Source organism: Rhinopithecus roxellana, chromosome 8 (assembly GCF_007565055.1).
Source record: "Rhinopithecus roxellana isolate Shanxi Qingling chromosome 8, ASM756505v1, whole genome shotgun sequence".
Classification (NCBI taxonomy): Eukaryota; Metazoa; Chordata; class Mammalia; order Primates; family Cercopithecidae; genus Rhinopithecus; species Rhinopithecus roxellana.
This window is the reverse complement of record NC_044556.1, coordinates 18,837,463-18,854,536: the sequence shown is the minus strand read 5'-3', so window position 1 is coordinate 18,854,536 and position 17,074 is coordinate 18,837,463. Positions and strand designations below refer to the sequence as shown.

Here is a 17,074-nt window from a genome sequence, read left to right as displayed (position 1 = left end):
TGGGCCCAAGCGATCCTCCCACCTTGTCTTCCCAAAATGTTGGGATTACAGGCGTGAGCCACAACAGCCGGCCAACTTTGTTATTATTATTTTTTAAATAGATGAGTTCTCATTATGTTGCTAGGCTTGCTTTGAACTCCTGGGCTTAAGCGAGCCTCCCATATCAGTCTCCCAAGTCACTGGGACTACAGGTGTGTGACTACACCCAGCTGAGCCCTTTTTAATATTCAGGTCTCAGACCAGACCAGGAGTGGTGGCCTGTAATCCCAGCACTTTGGGAGGCTGAGGTGGGCAGATCATGAGGTCAGGAGTTCAAGACCACCCTGGCCAACATAGTGAAACCCTGTCTCTACTAAAAATACAAAAATTAGTGGCGGGCACCTGTAGTCCCAGCTACTTGGGAGGCTGAGGCAGGAGAATCGCTTGAACCTGGGAAGCAGAGGCTGCAGTGAGCCAAGATTGCGCCACTGCATTCCAGCCTGCATGACACAGCAAGACTGTCTCAAAAAAAAAAAAAAAAAAAATTCCAGGTCTCAGTGCCAGGCACGTTGGTGGCACACGCCTATATTCCTAACTACTTGGGAGGCTGAGACAGAAGGATCACCTGAGCCCAGGAGTTTTGAGGCTGCAGTGAGCCATGATTATGCCACTGCACTCCAGCCTGGGTGACAGAGCAAGACCTTGTGTCTCAAAAGAAAGGGGGTGGCCAGCTGCGGTGGCTCACGCCTGTAATTCCAGCACTTTGGGAGACCAAGGCAGATGGATTACGAGGTCAGGAGTTTGAGACCAGCCTCACCAACATGGTGAAAACCCTGTCTCTACTAAAAACACAAAAATTAGCCGGGCGTGGTGGCACATGCCTGTAATCCCAGCTACTTGGGAGGCTGAGGCAGGAGAATGTCTTGAACCTGGGAGGCGGAGGTTGCAGTGAGCCGAGATCACGCCACTGTACTCTAGCCTGGGCAAAAAGACCCAGACTCCATTTCAAAGAAAAAAATAAAGGAGGTGGGGTGGGGTCGGGCCTCAGCTTGTGGACAGGCATTATGGTCACAGGAGCTACTCTTGTCCTTCCTGAGGTGGGACTGAGCACAGTGGCCCAGTCAGCTGGTAGGAGGGAGTGGCTGATCACTTGGGCCTGGGAGGAGTCAAGAGTTTATTCTGACCGGAAGAGGAAATGACTGTATTGCAAAGTGCAGTGAGCTTTGAGTTTTTTTTTACCTCACTGGTAAAATTATTTGAACTTCATCAGCTTCCTTTATTCAAGGATGTCATTGAGCATCTAGGGTGGCCATATTTAGCAAGTGAAAATATAGGATGCCCCATTAGATTTGGATTTTAGATCAATCATGAATTAATACCCTTTTAGTATAAGTATATCCCAAAGTATCTTCCACGTGCCAGGAGTCAGTCTGGGTTTGGATAATCCACTTAATACACAGCCTAGTGCCTTCCAAGAAACTGGTCAAACATGAAGGTCAGAGTCTTTTGTGGCTTTTGTGGCTTGGGAGACACAAACAGGCTTCAAAATCCACTTACAGGTCAGGCACAGTAGCTCATGCCTGTAACCCCACAACAATTTGGGAGGCTGAGGCAGGAGGATCGCTTGAGGCCAGGAGTTTGAGACCAGCCTGGGCAACAAAGCAAGACTCCATCTGTACAAAAAATAATTTAAAAATTGGCTGGACGTGGTGGCTCACCCCTATAATCCCAGCCCTTTGGGAGGCTGAGGCGGGTGGATCGTATGAGGCCAGGAGTTCAAGACCAACCTGGCCAACATGGCAAAACTGCATTTGTACTAAAAATATTAATACAAAAATTAGCCAGGTGTGGTGGCATGTGTCTGCAGTCCCAGATACTCTGGAGGCTGAGGCAGGAGAATCACTTGAATCTGGGATGGGGAGTTGCAATGAGCAGAAATCGCACCACTACACTTCAGCCTGGGTGACGGAGTGAGACTCTGTCTCAAAATAAATAAATTAATTAATTAGTAATAAATTTAAAACTGGCCAAATGTGGTGGTGTTCATTTGCAGTCCTAACTACTCTGGAGGCTGAGACAGGAGGATCCCTTGGGCCCAGAAAGCCGAGGCTGCAGTAGGCTATGATTGCGCCACTGAACTCCAGCCTGGGTGACAGAGCAAAACCCTTTCTCTAAGGAAAAGAATAAAAATGTTGCTGGGCACAGTGACTCATGCCTGTAATCCCAGCCTTTTGAGAGGCTGAGGTGGGAGGATTGCTTGAGCCCAAGAGTTTGAGACCTGCCTGGGCAACATAATGAGACCTTATTGCTACCAAAAAAAAGAAAACCTAATTTGACCCCAAATTGTGACCCGCGTGGGTGCCCCCAATTCTAGTTGGATGCCCATGTTGTATTGGTCAAAATGCCATTGCCGGACAGGCACAGTGGCTCACGCCTGTAATCCCAGCGTTTTGGGAGGCCAAAGCAGGAGGATCACTTGAAGTCAGGAGTTCGAGGCCAGCCTGGCCAACATGGTGAAATCCTGTCTCTACCAAAAATGCAAAAATTAGCTGAGTATGGTGCTGGACGCCTGTAGTCCCAGCTACTTGGGAGGCTGAGGCAGGAGAATCACTTCAGCCCAGGAGGCGGAGGTTGCAGTGAGCCAAGATCGCACCTCTGCACTCCAGCATGGGCAACAGCGCAACAGTGCGAGACTCCATTTCCAAAAATAATAATGATAATGATAATAATAATAATAATAACAATAATGCCATTGCTATATCCTGCATCACAGATTATACAGCAAATGTCACCTGGGAAAGTGAAGCTAGATGCTTGGTTTCTTTGGCGGCCAGACACCAGTTCTAATCCTTTACACAGGAGTTAAGAGAAAGTGGCCAGTCACGGTGGCTCATGCCTGTAATCCCAGCACTTTGGGAGGCCGAGGCAGGCGGATCACGAGGTCAGGAGATCGAGACCATCCTGGCTAACACAGTGAAACCCCATCTCTACTAAAAATACAAAAAATTAGCCGGGCGTGGTGGCACCTGTAGTCCCAGCTACTCGGGAGGCTGGGGCAGGAGAATGGCGTGAACCCAGGAGGCGGAGCTTGCAGTGAGCCAAGATTGCGCCACTGCACTCCAGCCTGGGCAACAGAGCGAGACTCTGTCTCAAAAAAAAAAAAAAAAAAGAGAAAATGTCCTTTTCTGAGGTTAGGGATCGGGGCATGTTCAGCACTCGCTGGCCCCAGGGGCCTTGAGTACTGAGGTAAGTTTCTTGAAAAAGTTTCTAGCAAGAGATGCTGTGGCCTTGGGCTACAGTTCCTGTCACAGGACTGAGTGTATACAGTCACGGGATCTGTCTACATGCAAAGCCCACCCTGGTCTCCTACCCAGCAGACAATGAACGTGGGTGTCCCCACAGCCAGACCAGGCCTGGGTGTGGCCAGCGGACATTCCAGGACACACCCAGGGAAGGAGTGTGTCACAAAGAATGCCTGGAAAAAGAATCCCCTTGTCTTCAGTGAGGAACAGTGGCTCAGTCCTGGAATCCCAGCACTTTGGGAGGCTGAGGCAGGAGGATTGCTTGAAGCCAGGAGCTCAGGACCAGCGTGGGTAACATAGTGAGACCCTGTCTCTACAAAAAAATTAAAACAAGATTGGGCGCGGCGGCTCACACCTGTAATCTCAGTACTTTGGGAGGCTGAGGCGGGCAGATCATGAGATCAAGAGTTCTAGACCATCCTAGCCAACATGGTGAAACTCCGTCTTTTAGTATTTTTAGTAGTAAAAATACAAAAAAAATTAGCCGAGTGTGGCGGTGCATGCCTGTAGTCCCGTGCACTCCTGTAGTCCCAGCTACTTGGGAGGCTAAGTCAGGAGAATCACTTGAACCTGGGAGGCAGAGGTTGCAGTGAGCCGAGATTGCACCGCTGCCCTCCAGCCTGGGTGACTGAGACTCCATCTCAAAACAAACTAACAACAACAACAAAAATAAATAAATTAATTAAAAAATTAGCCGGGAGTAATGGCACCCACCTATGGTCCCAGCTATTTGGGAGGCTGAGGAGGGAGGATTGCTTGGGCCTAGGAGTTTGAGGCTCCAGTTCAAGGCTACATCATGCCACTGCACTTCAGCCTGGGAAATAGAGTAAGACTCTGTCTCCACACACACAAAAGAATATTTTATTTTATTATTATTTATTTATTTTGAGACAGAGTCTTACCCTGTCACTCAGGCTGGAGTGCAGTGGCACAATCTCGGCTCACTGCAACCTCCACCTTCCAGGTTCAAGAGATTCTTGTGTCTCAGCCTCCTGAGTACCTGGTACTACAGGTGCCCGCCACCACACCTGAATGACTTTTGCATTTTTAGTAGAGATGGGGTTTTGCCATGTTGACCAGGCTGGTCTCGAACTCCTAACCTCAAGTGAGCCACCTGCCTCAGCCTCCCACAGTGATGGAATTACAGATGTGAGCCACCGTACCCGGCCACCAATTTTTTTTTTTTCAATTTGAATTTAGATTGGAGTGGCCACAGAGGAGGGGACCAGGCCTAATTGCACCTGGCAAATTTTTAAATTTCATGTAGAGACAGGGTCCCATCATGTTGCCAGGCTGGTCTGAAACTCCTGGGCTCAAGTGATCATCCTGCCTTGGCCTACCCAAAGTGGTGGGATTTACAGGTATGAGCTACTGATGCCGGCCAAAAAATTTTGTTTTTGTTTTTGACAGAGTTTCACTCTTGTTGCCCAGGCTGGAGTGCAATGGAGTGATCTTGGCTCACCGCAACCTTCACCTCCCGGGTTCAAGCAATTCTCCTGCCTCAGTCTTCCGAGTAGCTGGAATTACAGGCACCTACCATCATGCCTGGCTAATTTTTTGTATTTTTAGTAGAGACGGGCTTTCACCATGTTGGCCAGGCTGGTGTCAAACTCCTGTCCCCATGTGATCCAAACTGCCTCAGCCTCCGAAAGGGCTGGGATTACAGGTGTGAGCCACTGTGCCTGCCACCTCCTTTTTTTTTTTTTTTTTAGACAGAATTTCTTTCTGTTGCCTAGGCTGGAGTGCAGTGGCATGATCCTAGCTCACTGCAACCTCTGCCTCCCAGGTGCAAGCTATTTTCATGCCTCAGCCTCCCGAGTAGCTGGGATTACAGGTGCCTGCCATCACGTCCAGCTAATTTTTGTATTTTTAGTAGAGACGGGAGTTTCACCATGCTGGCCAGGCTGGTCTGGAACTCCTGACCTCAAGTGATCCACCCACTTGGCCTCCCAAAGTACTGGGATTACAGGCATGAGCCACCGCACCTGACCAAATAATTTTTTTTTTTTTTTTTGAGACAGATTCTCACTCTGTTGCCTAGGCTGGAGTGCAGTGGTACAATCTTGGCTCACTGCAACCTCCGCCTTCCAGGTTTAAGTGATTCTCCAGTCTCAGTCTCCCAGGTAGCTGGGACTACAGGCACAAACCACCAATGCCCGGCTAATTTTTGTATTTTTTGTAGAGATGGTGTTTCACCATGTTGTCCAGGCTGGTCTGGAACTCCTGACCTCAGGTGATCCGCCCGTCTCGGCCTCGCAAATTGCTGGGATTATAGGTGTGAGCCACCGTGCTCAGTTAATTTTTGTATTTTTAGTAGAGACAGAGTTTCACCATGTTGGCTATGCTGGTCTCAAACTCCTGACTTCAGGTGATCCGCCTGCCTTGGCCTCCCAAAAGTACTGGGATTACAGACTCCTGAAGTGCTGGGAGTTTTTGCCACACCCGGCAAAAAAAGTTGTTTTTAATAAAAAGGATCCTCTTGTCTTATCGATTTTGGGTATAAGGAGAACTAGTTGCCAAAAAAAAAAAAAAAATCCTGTGAGTGGAGGAGCTGAGTGGGATCCAGGGGTCACTTCCTTTGGTGGGTACCACAGGATGCTCCAGAGAAGAATACCCTGGAGTGATTAGGTCACTTTTCCTGGGAAGTGGGTGGCTCAGGAAGCAGCATGGTGGCCGGTGGCCGAAGTATTAGGAGCGTTTGGATCCAGGACCTGGCTCCGAAACACTTGCTTGGGTTCCTTTAGGGTTAGGCCTGAGTCAAGCCAGGGCCTGGGCCAGTATCCGGAGTGCCCTGGACCCCTGGGCACGAGCTGTTGGGTTACACATTATACAAGAGAGTCAGGGACTGACCCTGGCCTGCAGGCACTGTCATCAGCTGACCCATCTGCCATGTATTCTGCCCTGGATGTACCACTGTCACCCACGAGTGCAGTTCTGGGCATGTGAGTCTCAGTCCAGTGGAGGCAGAAGGACGATGGCTCTGGTCTAGGGCCTCAGAGATTTGATTCCTCCCCTGAACACAGGGGCCCAGGCACTTTCTGAGCCCTCAGTGTCCTCCTGGATGTGCTTCCAGATGTCAGTTGAGTGCAAGGTGGTGGTGGACTGGCCCTCCATGAGTGCGACAGGCAGCCTGGCAGCCCCAATACCCTCCCAGTGTCCTTTGAGGAGTGGCCAGACAGGAGGGGACCAGGGCCAGAGCCTGCAGTCCCCACCCGAGTCACTCAACTGTGCCAGTAGGGGACACAATTCCCCAGACGCCTGGGTCTTGGTGGCCACATCGCCAAAGCTGGAATGTTGTCCAGCTCTGATTAGCTGGCCCAAGGGCGGGGGGGCTCCTTTTTTTTTTGAGATGGAATTTTGCTCTTGTTACCCAGGCTGGTGTGCAATGGCGTGACCTTGGCTCACTGCAACTTCCACTTCCCAGGTTCAAGCAATTCTCCTGCCCCAGCCTCCTGAGTAGCTGGGATTACAGGCGCCCACCACCACGCATAGCTAATGTTTTGTATTTTTAGTAGACATGGGGTTTCTTTTATTTTCTTTTATTTATTTTTATTTTTAATTGGCAAATACTTTTTTTTTTTTTTTTTTTTTGAGATGGAGTCTCGCTCTGTTGCCCAGGCTGGAGTGCAGTGGCACAATCTCGGCTCACTGCAAGTTCTGCCTCCCGGGTTCACGCTACTCTCCTGCCTCAGCCTCCTGAGTAGCTGGGACTACAGGTGCCCGCCACCATGCTCAGCTATTTTTTTTGTATTTTTAGCAGAGACGTGGTTTCAGTGTGTTAGCCAGGATGGTCTTGATCTCCTGACCTCGTGATCCACCCGCCTCAGCCTTCCAAAGTTCTAGATTACAGGTGTGAGCCACCGCGCCCAGTCAACATGGGGTTTCACCATGTTGGACAGGCTGGTCTCAAACTCCTGACATGAGGTGATCCACTCGCCTCAGCCTCCCAAAGTGCTGGAATTACAGGTGTGAATCATTGCTCCCAGCCCTCCTTTTGGTCTTGTCACAGTGTCCCCCACCTACTGTGGGACACTCCCTTCTCACAGATGGTCAACACTCCCTCCTTTCTGAGACGCGTCATCGGGGGAACTATGTCCACCCTCTGAGGGCGTCAGACATTGTCTGATGTGATCTTTGCTGTGTTCCCAGTGTTCAGCACACAGTAGGTGCTTAATACATGTTTGGCAAGTAAAGGAGGGAATGGTGTCACCCTGACACCCGGAGAACCCTGGCCATTGTCTTCTCCAACTTGCCAGTTACAGGAGTGGTGTGAAGGTCACCCCACATCCCTGCAGATGAGCACAAAGCCTGGCCAGACTGGGGTCTGGCGATATCCAGCCCAACCATCCTAGTCTGATTGGAGGTTCCCACCCGCCCTACCTGGTGGGGACACTGCCTGGGCAGCCCTTCCTGCTTCTGGGCTGCCATGCCCCCTGGTGGCCAAGGCGGGAGTGGGCCGGGGCCGCCAGTAGCAACTGGGGACACATGCAGATGAAGACAGAGTGGGAGATACACTTCCGGTTCACGACAGCACTTCTGAGCAGTTTGTGCTTAACCCTTTAGGGGAGTATTTGTGCTCAGAACCCTGGAATAGCAAGCAGGACAGTGCCAGGGCCACACAGAGACTCCCTCTGGACAGAGCGTGCCTAACTACAGATGGAGCCTGAACCCTGCGCTGCAGAAACACTGAATGTAAGGAACTGTGGTTAGAGACGACATTCACAACAAACACACACTGACAAAGTGGACCATCACTTACCGGGCACATGGCTCACACCTGTAATCACAGCACTTTGGGAGGCTGAGGCAGGCAGATCACCTGAGGTCAGGAGTTTCAGAGCAGCCTGGCCAACATGGTGAAACCCTATCTCCACTAAAAGTACAAAATAATTAGCCGGGCATGGTGGAGCCCCTGTAATCCCAGCTACTTGGGAGGCTGAGGCAGGAGAATCGCTTGAACTTGGGAAGTGGAGGTTGCAGTGAGCCGAGATCAAGCCATTGCACTCCTAGCCTGGACCACCAGTGAAACTCCATCTCAAAAAAAAAAAAAAAAAAATTAGAGTACTAAGAAAATAAAATTCATGTGGAAATTAACCTTTTCCTTTCCTTTCCCAGCCCATTTCATTGTAATCTCACCATGTGAGCATAAATTTGGGAAGAAATAAGAAACTTCAACTTTTTATTTATTTATTTATTTATTTATTTATTTATTTATTTATTTATTTTGAGGTAGAGTTTCTCTCTTGTCGCCCAGGTTGGAGTGCAATGGTGAGATCTGGGCTCAGGCTCTGTTGCCCAGGCTGGAGTGCAGTGGTGTGATCTCAGCTCACTGCAACCTCCGCCTGCCAGGTTCAAGCGATTCTCCTGCCTCAGCCTTCCGAGTAGCGAGGATTACAGTCATGCCACCAAACCTGGATGATTTTTGTGTTTTTATTTAATTTTAATTTTTGTTTTTGAGACAGAGTCCTGCTCTGTTGCCCAGGATGAAGTACAGTGGTGTGATCTTGGCTCACTGCAGCCTCTACCTCACAGGTTCCAGTAATTCTCCTGCCTCAGCCCCCCGAGTTGCTGGGATTGCAGGCTCCTGTCACCACGCCTGGCTAATTTTTTTTTTTTTTTTTTTTTTTTTTTTTTGAGACAGAGTCTTGCTCTGTTGCCGAGGCTGGAGTGCAGTGGCGCGATCTCGGCTCACTGCAAGCTCCGCCTCCCGGGTTCACGCCATTTTCCTGCCTCAGCCTCCCGAGTAGCTGGGACTACAGGCGCCCGCCACTACGCCCGGCTAGTTTTTTTGTATTTTTAGTAGAGACGGGGTTTCACCGTGTTAGCCAGGATGGTCTTGATCTCCTGACCTTGTGATCCGCCCGTCTCGGCCTCCCAAAGTGCTGGGATTACAGGCATGAGTCACCGCGCCCGGCCGCGTCTGGCTGATTTTAATTTTTTTTTTTTTTTGAGACGGAGTCTCGCTCTGTCGCCCGGGCTGGAGTGCAGTGGCGCAATCTCGGCTCACTGCAAGCTCCGCCTCCCGGGTTCACGCCATTTTCCTGCCTCAGCCTCCCGAGTAGCTGGGACTACAGGCGCCCGCCACTATGCCCGGCTAGTTTTTTTGTATTTTTAGTAGAGACGGGGTTTAATTGTGTTAGCCAGGATCTCAATCTTCTGACCTCGTGGTCCACCCGCTTCGGCCTCCCAAAGTGCTGGGATTACAGGCGTGAGCCACCACGCCTGGCCTTAAATTTTTTATAGAGACAAGGTCTTGCTACGTTGCCCAGGTTGGTCTCGAATTCCTAACCTCAAGCGATACACCTGCCTCAGCCTCCCAAAGTACTGGGATTACAGGCAGATGTTTTATTTTTTATAGAGACGGGGGTCTTGCCACGTTACCCAGGCTAGTCTCGAACTTTTGGACCTGAGCCATCGTCCCATCTCAGCCTCCTAAGGAGCTGGGACTACAGGTATGCTCCACCATGCCTGGCTCCTGTCATTTGTTTTTTTTTTTTTTTGATTTTTGTTTTTTTTTTTTGAGACGGAGTCTCGCTCTGTCACCCAGGCTGGAGTGCTGTGGCCGGATCTCAGCTCACTGCAAGCTCCGCCTCCCGGGTTCACGCCATTCTCCTGTCTCAGCCTCCCGGGTAGCTGGGACTACAGGCGCCGCCACCTCGCCCGGCTAGTTTTTGTAGTTTTTAGTAGAGACAGGGTTTCACCATGTTAGCCAGGATGGTCTCGATCTCCTGACCTCGTGATCTGCCCGTCTCGGCCTCCCAAAGTGCTGGGATTACAGGCTTGAGCCACCGCACCCGGCCCTTTTGTTGTGTTTTGTTTAGAGACAGGGTCTCACTCTGTCACCCTGGCTGGAGTGCAATGGCATGCTCATAGCTTGCTGCAGCCTCAACCTCCTGGGCTCAAGCGATCCTCCTGCCTCAGCCTCCCTCCTGCCTCATCCTCTAAGTGGATGAGGGATGAGATGGATGAGGACATGGCTTGTGGGAAAAGGAAGGTCACTCACTTCCTGAGTCAGGGTCCCATGGATGCTGCACAGGGCATAGCCTACTCGGAAATGACTCAACAGGAGGAGCTGTGTGACCCTGGTCTGCCGGGAGCCCAGGCCAAGGTGACTGCCTGGGTGTAGGCTCTGTGTGAAACATTGGTCAACCCAGGATAGGCCTGCTGTCCACACGCAGGTTCACACCTCCCAGCTGGGGGCTGCATACCTGCTGGAAAGGTGGCTGGTCCCATGGCAGGCTCGTCACGCTGTGCTCTGGTCCAGCTCAGGTTCAAGATGCGAATCCCATGCAGGGACTGGTGAGGTGTGAGGTGGGCCAGATAGGCCCCTGCCTGTCTGTCTGGAGGAGATGATGTCCGAGCTGATGATGAAGAATAAGCAGTCTACCTTGAGTGAAAAGGCTGCCTGGTGCTGAACTGGTGGGGAGGGGCAGAGGGGATGGGGTGCTGTGATCACCGTGTTGGGACTCAAACACTTGCACAGGGTCAGTGTGGTGTCTCAAGCCCGTAATCCCAGCACTTTGGGAGTCCAAGGTGGGAGGATTGCTTGAGCTCAGGAATTGGAGACCAGCCTGGCCAACAGGGTGAAACCCCATCTCTACTAAAAAAAATGCAAAAAAATTAGCTGGGCATGGAGGCAGGTGCCTGTAATCCCAGCTACTCGGGAGGCTGAGGCAGGAGAATCTCTTGAATCTGGGAGGCAGAGGTTGCAGTGAGCCGAGATCACGCCACTGCACTCCAGCCTGGGCAACAGTGCGAGACTCCATCTCCAAAAAAAAAAAAAAAAAATTAACTGGGTGTGGTGGCACATACCTATAGTCCCAGCTACTCGGAGGATGAGGCAGGAGGGTCGCTTGGGCCAGGGTGTTTGAGGCTGCAGTGAGGCTCAAGTGATTGCACCACTGCACTCCTGCCTGGGCAACAGAGTAAGACTGTTTCTAAACAGCACATAGCAAAACAAAATACAAAACCGTTGCACATCCAGCAGAGCCCCTTGGGGCTCGAGGCTAAGATGGCTTGTGTCTCTCTCATGGAGAACTAACCTGAGAGTGACAAGAGGGTCTTCAACCGTGTGTGTGTGTGTGTGCTGAGCGGCCCCTTCTGTCCACAGTAAAGACACAGGGAAAGCCCAGGCAAACTGAAAACACGTGCTCCAGACAAAACACAGAGCAGCACTATTCACAGGCCACAAGGGGGAAGCAACCTGAATGTCCATAAAAGGATGGATAAGGCCGGGCACCGTGGTTCACGCTGGTAATCCCAGCACTTTGGGAGGCCAAGGCAGGCAGATCGCTTGAGTCCAGGAGTTCAAGACCAGCCTGGGCAACAAGGTGAAACCCCATGTCTAAAATAATATAGAAAAATTAGACTGGCCTGGTGGTGCGTGCCTGTCATTCCAGCTACTTGAGGGGCTGAGGTGGGAGGATCCCTTGAGCCTGGGAGGTGGAAGTTGCAGTGAGCTGAGATCATATCACTGCACTGGGCTATACAGTGAGATCCTGTCTCAAGAAAAAAAAAAAAAAAAAGCCAGGCATGGTGGCTTACGACTGTAATCTCAGCATTTTGGGAGGCCAAGGCAGGTGGATCACAAGGTCAGGAGTTTGAGACCAGCCTGGCCAATATGGTGAAACCTCGTCTCTACTAAAAATACAAAAATTATCTGGGCATGGTGGTGTGCGCCTGTAGTCCCAGCGATTCAGGAGACTGAGGCAGGAGAATCGCTTGAACCCAGGAAGCAGAGGTTGCAGTGAACTGAGATCAAGCCGCTGCACTCCAGCCTGGGTGACAGAGCACGGCTCCGTCTCAAAAAAAAAAAAAAAAAAAAAAAAAAAGATTAAAAAAAAAAAACAGAGTTTGGTCCATCCATATAATCGGATATTATTCAGTCATAAAAGGAATGAAGCAATGATCCATGCTACAGTGCAGATGAACCTCAAAAACATGGTGCTGAGTGAGAGACCCCAGACTACAAGAGGTCACAGGGTATGATATTTCATTGATATAAAATGTCCAGAACAGGCAAATCCACAGACAGGAAGCAGATTAGTGGTTGCCAGGGGCTTGGGGAGGGAGGAGGAATGAGGAGGGACTGCTGATGGAGATTAATCTCCTTTTGGGAAAATGAAAATGTTCTGGAACCAGATAGAGATGATGATTGTGCAACACCGTGAATGTACTGAATACCACTGAGCAGTCCACTTTATATACAGTAATATTATATATATATATAAAATAGAGGAAGACTCTGTCTCTACTATATCCTCCCGGGTTCAAGCAATCCTCCTGTCTCAGCCTCCTGAATAGCTGGGGCTACAGGAACACACTACCATGCCTGGCTAATATTTTTTTTTTTTTTTTTGAGATAAAGAGTCTCACTCTGTCGCTCAGGCTGGAGTACAGTGGTGTGATCTTGGTTCATTGTAACTTCTGCCTCCAGGTTTAAGCAATTCTCTTGCTTCAGCCTCCCAAGTAGCTGGGATTATAGGTGTACACCACCACACTGGCTGATTTTTGTCTTTTGTATTTATATTTATTTATTTTTTGAGAGAGTCTCACTCTGTCACCCAGGCTGGAGCACAGTATTGGGATCTTGGGTCACTGAAACCTCCATCCCCTGGTGCAAGCGATTCTCCTGCCTCAGCCTTCCAAGTAGCCGGGACTACAAGTGCACACCACCACACCCAGCTAGCTTTTCTACTTTTTAGTAGACAGGGTTTCACTATGTTGGCCAGGCTGGTCTCAACTCTTGGCCTTAAGTGATCCGCCCACCTCGGCCTCCCAAAATGCTGGGATTACTGGCTTCAGCCACTGCACCTGGTTGCCTGGCTAATTTTAATGTTTTTTGTAGAGACTGGGTCTCACTATATAGCCCAGGCTGTTCTTGAACTCATGGGCTCAAGGCATTCTCCTGCCTTGTGCCGTAAGCCAGCACAACCTGCAAAAACAGTTAAATGTTAAGTGAATTTCACCTCAAAACAAAAAAATCTGGGCAAATAACTCCCCTCACTCCCAGGAGCATGGAGGCTGGTCCCCTCTAAGAACGCAGAGACCAGCTGGGTGCGGTGACTTAGGCCTGTAATCCCAGCACTTTGGGAGGCCGAGGTGGGTGGATCACAAGGTCAGGAGTTCAAGACCAGCCTGGCTAACACAGTGAAACCCTGTCTCTACTAAAAATACAAAAAATTAGCTGGGCTCGGTGGTGGGCGCCTGTAATCCCAGCTACTTGGGAGGCTGAGGCAGAAGAATCGCTTGAACCTGGGAGGTGGAGGTTGCAGTGAGCAGAGATTGCACCACTGCACTCCAGCCTGGGCGAAAGTGCAAGACTCCGTCTCAAAAAAAAAAAAAAAAAAAAAAAAAAAAAGAACACAGGGACCAGGACACCTGAGTGCGTGGGGGAGTCTGCCCCTGGGAGGGCTGGGAGGATTCAAGGAGCAGGCTGCTGAAGGCCTCATATGCTGATGGAGCATGCGGTTCCTTCCTCTCTAGGCAAGGCCAGGCTGGAGGAAAATGATCAGTGGAGGGGATGGGGACTCAGGCTTCCATCACGTCATCTGGCTCAGCATTTGGGGACTGCATCCTCATGCTGAAGACCCTGTCACAGAGGGGGCCCCTGTGGGCATGGCAGGGAGGGTGGCAGCCATCTTTGGGATGGCTCACAAAGGGGACAGAGGAAACAACAAAGACACAGCACGTGGCTCCTGTAAGTCATTTTACTTTGAATATATAGGAAACGAAATCCACAAACAGGAAGCTACGTTCTATGGTTACGTCTTTTAAACAATGTTCTGTATTTACAAATTGTCTTTTTTTCCCTAAGTAAAAGCACCAGCTGAAAAGTTATAGGCTGCTAAAACCATTACGATATTACAAACCCATTAAAAGACATTATGCCAAACGTACTTATTAAAAACCTTAACAAAGTAAGACAACTGACAACGCAACCAACAAATTGAGCCACCATGCTGGTTGGGTGGCAGTTTCAATTTCCCTGCCTGCTTCTGATAAACGGGGCTGGGAGTGCTTCTCCCAGGGAGAGGACCCTCGCCCACCGGCAGGCAACTACAGGGACAGAGCTGGGGAAAGACAGCTGTCTGAAGGAAACACGGCAGCCTCACTTCCTGCTGTAGGTGGCTTCCTCGTCAGACCTCCTCAACCCACAGGCCACAGGACAAGGGCGGAGGCATACAGGAGGGTCTGGCCAGCTTTCAGCTGTTCATCTGTCAACAGAATGCCTTTCGGCGACCTCCTTGTCCTCATCCACTCAAGGGTCTGGAGTTTTTATTTCTTCCTAGACACTTAGCTATAGGAGACTGTGTGATGTATCCTCAGGGACTTGCTGTCTGCCTTCGTTTTATTTATTTATTTATTTTGACACAAAGTCTCACCATCACCCAGGCTGGAGTGCAGTGGTGCGAACATGCTCACTGCAGCCTCAATCTCCTGGGCTCAAGTGATCCTCCTGCCTCAGCCTCCCAGTCAGCTGGGACTGCAGGCATGCGCCCCCATGTCTGGCCTCTATTCTTGCAATTGAATGAGATACTATGAGGCGCTGAGTGACTCACAGGAAGGTACTTGTCAAAAGCTTTGTGTCATCAGAAGATGCGGCCGTGGAAGGAGGTTCAAAGCTTGCACACACGCGTGCGCGCACACACACACACACACACACACGATTTGGCTTCCATAAAGCTCGAGTAGAATATTAAATATCGAGTACTGAGTTTTTAATTGTAAACTTAAGATCTCATCCTTAACTTTACATATACATAGATAACGGGGTGGTCATGAAAAGCACTTTAACATCAGGACAGATGTTAAGTTCTGAGGTTCTGTTTTCAACTGCTCTACATACAAAATGCCCTACAAGCAAAGAAAGGCTTAAATAAATAGATGGGGATGAACATGATGCACGCCGTGATGACATGAGTATGGTGTGCAGGGGTCAGACAGTGCGGGACCGAGGTGGGCAGGAGCACATTGTGGAGACACAAGTGGTGGCATCTCAGTGATGCAGGGGAGGATCTGAGGGGCTCCTTCAAGGTGGAGCTAGCAGAGGCCATGGCTCAGGAGGAAGACGGGACAGGGAGAGCTTGTGGGTCAGTGCCACACGCTCTCCTATTGGCCTCAAGGGCCTGGGGGCAGCCCCGGGTAGCACAGGACAGGGCCAGGCTCTCCCCCTGGAGACCCAGAGATGGTGGTGGTCCTTTTAGGACAAACCCTCACCAGCCCTGCCCTCTGACCAGCCTGTCACTGGTGCTGATGTCAGGTAGTGGCCAGTGAGGAAGGGGGTTATTGGCAGCCCTGCCTGTGGCTAAGGCACACCTAGCCTGGGAGCCCTAAGCAGCTGACCTGAGCAATCCAGCATCCCCTCAGTCACAGACGCTGAAGCTCCCAGAGGCAGCTCCACCAAGTGAGGGTGACAAGACCTGAAACCACCACCTACCCCGCTGAGCAGGACCCCCACTCCCTGCAGCAGGGAGAGGCTCCTGGGCCCCAGAAGCTGGAGGGGATGGTGTCTTGAGTCCTGATACCTGCTGCTGATATCCTGACCCCTGACCCAACTCACAATGCCACACTGTGACCACTGGGGCACCTCCTGATTATCAAGAAAAGTGGATACAACCAAATGCTGCTGTCTGGGCCCAGCGGAGACTCCCTGGGGCCTCGCTAGGGTGGGAATTTCACACTATGCCCCAGAGACCCAGCAGGGAAAGCGAGGCGGCAGGGTGGCGGACCAAGAGGCTGAGCCTATAGACGTCCTTTGCAGGGAAGGCCACAGATCTGCCAGGAAGAAAGTCCCTGGGCTCCAGATCTGGAGGGCAGGGGGCCCGTGCCATGCACTCTAAGCTAGCTGAGGAGGTGATCTTAAATTTGGGAGAGAAGCCCACTCCCCCGCTTCCTGCCCCTCAGCAGCCACAAGATGGGGGAAGGTGGCTGGTGCAACAGGAGCCTCAGCTCCCAGCTCCAGCTCCACAGATCTTCACCGCACACCCGTGTGCACGCACATGCACACCCGTGTTTACCATCACCTGCACCCCCACGGCGGGATGGCGAATCCGGTCAAGGTGCAGATGTTTGGAAGCTGAGTTCCTGGGTCCCTGAGGGTTCCTGACCAGAGGCCCCGGCTGCTGCAGGGACCGACGCTGGAGAGAAAGCTGGGAAAAGTGCTGGGATCTGTGCTTTGTCCCACACGTGGGCCATTACTTCTTTCCTCCAAATTCAGGCCAGAAACGGGTGTCTGGGCTCTGGAAATTGCTTTGAGCAGAGGAAACACTCTACTCCTGCTCGGCATCAAGGCCTGGGCGATGGAGAGTCTGGCACGGTGCCCCTGGGGCACCGCCTGCCCTGGCACATAGGATTAGGACCTGCTGGAGGCCTGTACCCTACTCCTGGCCGACGTGACCCAGATGCAGAGGCACGACTGGCACTGAGGTCCACTCTGAAGGATGCCTCTGGAGAGACAGCGCCTGTATGCCACCTGTGAGCCTCTGCAGTGGGGGTCCTGGTGCGAGGTGGGAACGGCTGCCACCCCTCCCGGGAGGGCAGGGACTGGCCCTGCACATTCCCAGAACTTGGAAGCTCTAGAGATAGTCAGGAAGGAAGCACGCCTCGGGGGCAGGCTTGAGTGCCGTCTGGGTGGAAGCCGGACACGCGCAGGCCCTGTGGAGCTGGACAGCCCCATCAAGGCCTCACAGGAGGCTGGCCAGGCTGGTGTTGGGTCCATTCTGAGCTTGGAACTGCACAGGGGGTGGACCGTCTGTCCACTGTGGGAAAGACAGGACATGCGAGTCAGGCAC

General features: G+C 51.3%; 1 protein-coding gene across 3 annotated transcripts in view; it reads right to left on the bottom strand.

Moving 5' to 3' along the window:
* Positions 1 to 13,972: 13,972 nt before the first annotated feature.
* MAU2 (MAU2 sister chromatid cohesion factor) overlaps positions 13,973 to 17,074 on the bottom strand; it is a 37,116-nt gene continuing 34,014 nt past the window's right edge. For 2 of the 3 annotated variants that reach the window (XM_010386711.2, XM_030934996.1), the window contains exon 19: positions 14,647 to 17,041. In XM_010386711.2, the coding sequence (XP_010385013.1) occupies positions 16,967 to 17,041 (75 nt within the window). In that variant the 3' untranslated portion in view covers positions 14,647 to 16,966. Of the gene's footprint in view, positions 17,042 to 17,074 lie in introns of all 3 variants that reach the window. The other variant, XM_010386712.2, reaches the window with a different exon arrangement.